The sequence below is a fragment of the Nannospalax galili genome, unplaced genomic scaffold (assembly GCF_000622305.1).
Source record: "Nannospalax galili isolate Female #2095 unplaced genomic scaffold, S.galili_v1.0 scaffold579, whole genome shotgun sequence".
Taxonomy (NCBI): Eukaryota; Metazoa; Chordata; class Mammalia; order Rodentia; family Spalacidae; genus Nannospalax; species Nannospalax galili.
In genome coordinates, this window is record NW_008344599.1 from 65131 (window position 1) to 71399 (window position 6269).

A 6269-nucleotide genomic window follows, 5' to 3' on the forward strand; every position below is an offset into this window, starting at 1 on the left:
TGAAGTCAGGTAAAGATAGGGTTTCACTTGTCCCCTCAAGTGGATACAATTCCTGGACTCAAGCAAACTTCAAGTAATTTCAGTTCTGTATTAGGTTTGGGGGAGTATTTAAAGGGTGTATTAGTCTCTTTCTGTGGCAGCAAAGGAAAGAAATTTATTTAATTTGCATCTTTGGAGTTTGAAAGTCTAAGCATGGGTGACACCATCTGCTGGGCCTCTGGTGAAGACCCTATTCATTGGGTCACAAGATGGCAGAGAAACAGAAGGGAAACCACTTGTGCAGAAGAGGCCAGGCACAGGAAGGCTTCACTATAACAACCTGCTATCAAGATAGCTAACTTACTTCAAGATAGCAGCATTAATTCTTTTTCAGGGTGGTATCCTCTTAACCTAACACTGCCTCCTAACTCCTTCTCTATTTCTTAAATATTTTACCACCTTTACATCACCACACTGGGTACCAAGCTTTTAGCATTAAACCTTGTGTGTGTGTGCGTGCGTGCGTGTGTGTGTGTGTGTGCAAACCACATTCAAACCATAGCAAGGTGATTAAGTGACAAACTGTAGAATGTGGCTTTAGTGTACTAGCATGTGTGTATGTTTTTAAGCCAAGAGCAGTTACTCTTTTCATTCTTTCACAGTATGGTTCTATTTTCTCAGGGTAAATGCTCTGGGATGTGAACAGTGAGGGACTGTAAGAAAATGTCTGAAAATTCAGTGTGCTTTGTTAGAATGAAATGGGAGGGTGACACAGAACAAACTGCCCCATGTGACTACTTCTTCTTCCTCCTCCTCTGACAACTTCTTCTTCCTCTTCTTTCTCTTCCTCTTCTTCTTCTCCTCCACCCTCCTCCTCCTCTCCCTCCTCTCCTTCCTCTCCTTCCTCTCCTTCCTCTTTTTACTTTTTAAGTGGAGTTCTTATATAGTCTGAACTGGCTTCAAACTTGCTATGTTACCAATAAACCAAGAATGGCTTTGAACTCCTGATTTTCCTGCCCCACCTTCCCAGTGCTGCCATATCCATGGAAAGAGAAGTTAACTGAGGAAAACAGCTCCTTGCTATTTTCAACTAATGGGTTAATGAGTAAGGGACAGCGTTGTGAGTCCTAACCAGTTTAGTTATTTTTTTTTCTTTGTTGACTAGGGAAAGGGATCTAGAAACAAGAGACATTTAAAAATAAAACTGTCCAAGACTGAACTGAAACTGATCTTTTTGTGCTGGCTTTACCACCTACAGGTGTTCTGAGTTTTACTACATCTAAGTAGGTCGTGTTTGTTATAACAGGCATTGTTTAGGATTCAAAGGCATCTCTAAAGGACAAGGACAAGATAGTCATGATTCTTGCGTGAAGTTGGGAGAAAATCATCAAATAAGTAACTACATATGTGGAAAAAGGGAGTAACAGGTGCCGTGAGAACAATAAGGGAGGGCTTAACTTAACCTATGTCATCAGAGGATACTAGACTCTCAGACTTGTCTGACCTTTTTACATTGGCAAGTCAAAGACAGTCATTTACAAAGTTCATCCTCAAGAACTGCACAATAGAGTTACCAAAAAGATCTCATTATGTTTCAAGTAAGTTTATGATTTTGTGCTGGACCTCATTCATAGCTATCTTTGGCTGCACGTAGTTGGACATGCCTGCTAGAGAATGCATGGTGCCAACACCTGACGGCCTAGGAGGACTAGGTCCTAGGAGCCTCACCCACCCTCCTTAGATGTCACCCTTCCATCTCAGTCAGCAGTGGACACTAAAACTTGCTTCCTATGCACCCATTTCACCCCTTTCTTATTTCATAATAGCCAGTGGTTGGAGAGCCTGACAGCACTCAGCTTAAGTGATTTCTCTTCTCTGGCACAGTGATTTCCTTAGAGGTATCACATGATGTAGAATGGTCTTTGCCTGAGAGAAACCCAAGGCTTTAGCTCTAAGGCCAGGATGATGATCTAAGGCTATGGGAAGTTGCAGAACCCAAGGCTGGTACCTACTTGATGCCACCAGAGCAGCATCTAGGCCTTCTCCCTGTTTTGATCTTCAGTTCGTGTGTGTGTGTGTTGCCATGACTCTATGGAGTCAGTTCTCTCCTTCTACCTTCATATGAGTTCTGGGGAACCTTTACCTGCTGAGTCACCTTCCCAGACCTCAGTTTACTTTTGACTTCATGCTACTTTTATACTTTAGTCTCTTCTCTGTGCATCTGAAATAAATCTTATTCAAAACCTGCAAATATTTCATAAAGAAATATTTCACCTCCATGGTGACTGGGCATGATTAGCCAATGGCCAATCTATAAGCATTATGTTGAGCTCTCCTCCTGCCAGGATACTACAGCCGAGAAAGGGCTTTTGTCCTAACTGGAGGTTAAGGGACCTGGGTTCTGTTCTGGTTCCTCCATAGTCCTAATTCCAGAAACAAACACTTCGTATCACTCTGGGAAAAAGTTCAATGGGCTCATCTTTCTTGATCCTCAGAATAACCTCAGGAGATAAGGGTTAATATGATCTGCTTTATAAATAAGGGCACCAGGACTGAGTGGCTTTTCCAAGGCCACATAGAAGTGGCAGGGTGTAGCTCAGTGGTAGAGCTCCTGCTTGGTATGTGTGAGGCTCAGAGTTTGATCCTAGCTTGAGAGAGAGGAGAGGGGAGAAGAGAGGAGAGGGGAGGAGAGGAAAGAGAGGAGGGGGAGGCGGAGGAGAGGGGGAGAGAGGAGGAGAGGGGAAGGGGGGAGGAGAGGGGAGAGAGGGACCTGTGTGTTCTTTTTACATTTACTACTTTGGGTTTCAGTTTTCTGGTATCTCATAGGGGAAAATAGCACCTTCATTTGCCAGGAATTTGGGGAGGCTGAAGTGTGAATATGGATCTGAAAGTGTTTTGAGAAGTACAGAGCAGCCTGACAGTGGGAGGTGAAAGACCAGGGCAGAGAGTGCCTTTGGGGAGGCTTCCCATTTTCCAGTCTCCTTTCTGCAAAATGTGAGAAAGTATCTCTTCAAAAATCTTTGGATGACTTCTCAGCCAAGTGGTCACAGGTTCAGGTACCAATGTACATCCTCCAGCCAACCTGCCTATGGAGGTAGGAAGGGCTGGCCAAGGAGACCCTCTGCCTTCTGCTGTTTTCAGCATTAGGCGCATCATCTCTGAGATGTACTCCAGAGCAGACTGAGACAAATCCTCCCTCTTGACGCCTCCCTCTCCTCTTGTCACTTCCCCCTCTTATTATGTTTACCCCCAAGAAAGTCAAAAGATGAGTGGAATGAAGAAGTGAAGTTACAATAAAGGTCTATGATGAATGTAGCCAAAAGCCCCAGAAGGTGGCCTAGGAAGAAGACTTCAGGAGAAGGGACCGGGGTTGCAAAGCCCACCTCCTGTTTGCTAGCCTAGTCCTTAAGTATCTCTCCGGCACTCAGTGTTCATGTCAGAATGTCACAAATACAGTAGTATGTTGAGGTTCTCTCCTCATGGAAATCAAGAGCAGAGCATCTCAGAGCTGGGATGAATTTTCAGAATGAGGCAGTTCAGTTCCATCCCATTTCTCAGATGAGGAGGCTATTGTTTAGAGTGTTAGGGAGATGTGGGAGTTGAGAAGTCAAACCTCTAAAGGCAAGATTTCCCCAGTGCCCTTTGCCACCCATGTATTCTTAGGACCTCAGTGTATCTGAAAAGCCAAGGAAGAGGTCTAAAGAACAGAGGGACAGAGGCTTCGGAGCTGTCCACTATAAGAGAGGCTTCAAATATATGCAACATCATTTCTGTGTTTGTTTCTGTGTAAAGCTTCATTTTGTAAGTGAAAACCACTGCCTAAAAAAGCAAAAACAAATGGTTTGGAATGAGCTGTCCTTTAGCCAACTTCTCCTTTACTATGTCCCCTGAAAACTGCATTGTAAGTCAATACCATATGAGACGTACACAGAACAGAAACTCACCAACTGATCCCCTGCCTTTCCTGACACATTCAGCCTGCCACATTCCCACCGAAGCCCACTCCCACTCTGCCCATCACTTGTCTTCCACTCCTTTCTCTCTGTTTCTTCTGTTTGTCAGCTCCCCCATGCCCCATCACTCATCTTAATTTTCTTTTGGTTTCCTGAAAACTATTCTGTTGATTAATCATCATAAAACTTGTGAAACAGATAATTGTGCTAATTTTCCAGATGAGAATATCAAGGCTGTGAGTGCTGTCCCTTGGCCCATCTCAGACTGGCCAGAGTGGTACCCTATTGGTGCAACCACATCTCCAAAATAGTGCTACCTGCTTGTTGAGGATCTTTCCAGTCTCTACCTTGGGCTTGAGAACCTGGAGAAGGAAGAAATTCCATCTGGCTCTTACTGTGGAAGATTTGGTTCAAAGACACATTTACAGAACACCTTTCTGGTGTCAAGTACCATGTTAGGTTGGAAAGTTTGGTGTATGAAGATGGCACTAGCTTTGCAAACTCAATCGCTGCTTCACATCTTAATAGTTGTGTGATGTTGCCCATAAAACTTGACTTCTCCCAACATAAATTTCCTTATCTATAAAACAAGGATAATAATACATCTTGTAGACTTGTAAGGAAATTGCACAAAAAACACCTTTGGGGTAGTAGGGGCTTCTACTGTGATTATTATTACTAAAATTAATTTGCATTTGATATCTCATTTAAAAACATCACAATAATTCTGCAAGTTGGATTTCATTTTCTGTAATGCATATGAGAAAAGCAAAGTTTGGGGGATGAGCTACTTGCTCACAGTCATTCAGCTACCAAGTCAAATCAGGATGCTGTTTTCCAGGGTCAGGACCCCTCCCACTGTCCTATCACTGGAGGTTCTAGGACAATCTCTGACTCCTTTCAATTATGTAACACTAGACCACCCTCAGCCTACTGGAGCAGAGCAGCAGGCAGATACCATACCCTGTTGCACACGGTTCAGGTGGGTACCTGAGGCTTTTCAAAATCCTGACATGACCTCCCCCACATCATCTTCAAGTTCTAATTTTGATCACCATTTCCGTTCAGGGAGCAATTTTTAAGATCAGCCTGTTTCAGGATCACCTGCTTAGGGCCAGGTGCTTCCTAACAATGCAAGCTTTAAGGAGGAGTGACAGTATAGAGTCACATCACTTAGGGTGGTCTGCTGATAGGAGGAATGGAAGGAGAGTGCTGTGTGGTTTGAGGGCAAGTCATTTCAGGTAGGCTTAGTGTGTATGTGAGCAACAGCTATGACAAGCCACAGGGACCTCATGGTGGTACCCCAAGAGTTTGAAAATTCTCAGCATAGTAAAATCTTCAACAACTATCACACCTGTAACAGGGGCGTGAAAGCCCTCAGTCCTCCATATGACTAAACAGAGAGTACCTATAATAAGTTAGTTTCCTAAGTAAAGACTGATTCAAATAGTTCCTTCCACAGATATTATTTTTATGCATAATTAAGTATATTTAGAAACAGTTAAATAAAATATATTTATGAATAAGCACACACTTGTATAATTTTACTTTTAAAGTTGTTTCCTCATTTAATTCATAGCAGAATCTGGATCAGAATACAGACCTCCTAAACCTAGCACCACTCTGTCAGTCCTTCCTTCCCTGGGATAGTCAGAAGGGAGTTAGTTCCCAGAGCTGTTCCTTTTCTTCTCCTTCTAATCTCTTTCTTTCTAGAGACCAGAGGTTTGTAAAAAAGCTATGCTAAATGAGGGAGAGTCTCCAGGGTGGACCCAGGAGCCTGGAAATACACCTCAGGATGGGGAAGACAGTCAGGAGATTGGAAGAGAATATGTTCAAACTCACCTGTGATCTGGCAGAGGAGAGAGGTGAGGATGATGGATGTTGGAAAACCAGCCATATTGTTTTCTGGTTGTCAGTCAATAAAATGGACCAACTTCACTCTGATGCAGCGTACGTCTCTGATCACTGAAAAGAAAGTAGGAGGAGTCATGGGATTGACAAATCAGAGTCAGTCATCTTAAACTGCTTCATATAGAGTAAAAGATTTCCAAAGGAGGGAAGAAATGAATTGTAGAGCTCTTATTTTTCTATTACAAATAGGGACTTATACACTTATGTAGAAATTTTTAAGTATATACGGTCTCCCCTTCTTTTCTTTTTTGCTTCACCACATAACCTCTCAGAAACAGGAAATAGATGGGGGCAGGGAGGCTAAAAGGGAGATAATATTTTTTGAACTTTTCTAAGCAACAGGAATTGTGCTGATTACACAACTCCTTTATTTACATATACTCCTTTATTTTTTCATAAAAACCCAATAAATGGAATACTATTATA

General features: G+C 42.8%; 1 protein-coding gene across 2 annotated transcripts in view; it reads right to left on the bottom strand.

Annotated features, from left to right (window-relative positions):
- Nucleotides 1-5858, bottom strand: part of Slamf7 (SLAM family member 7) — an 18107-nt gene extending 12249 nt beyond the window's left edge. For both annotated transcript variants that reach the window (XM_008840798.3, XM_008840797.3), the window contains exon 1: nt 5775-5858. In XM_008840798.3, the coding sequence (XP_008839020.1) occupies nt 5775-5829 (55 nt within the window). In that variant the 5' untranslated portion in view covers nt 5830-5858. The remainder of the gene's footprint in view (nt 1-5774) is intronic.
- Nucleotides 5859-6269: the final 411 nt, after the last annotated feature.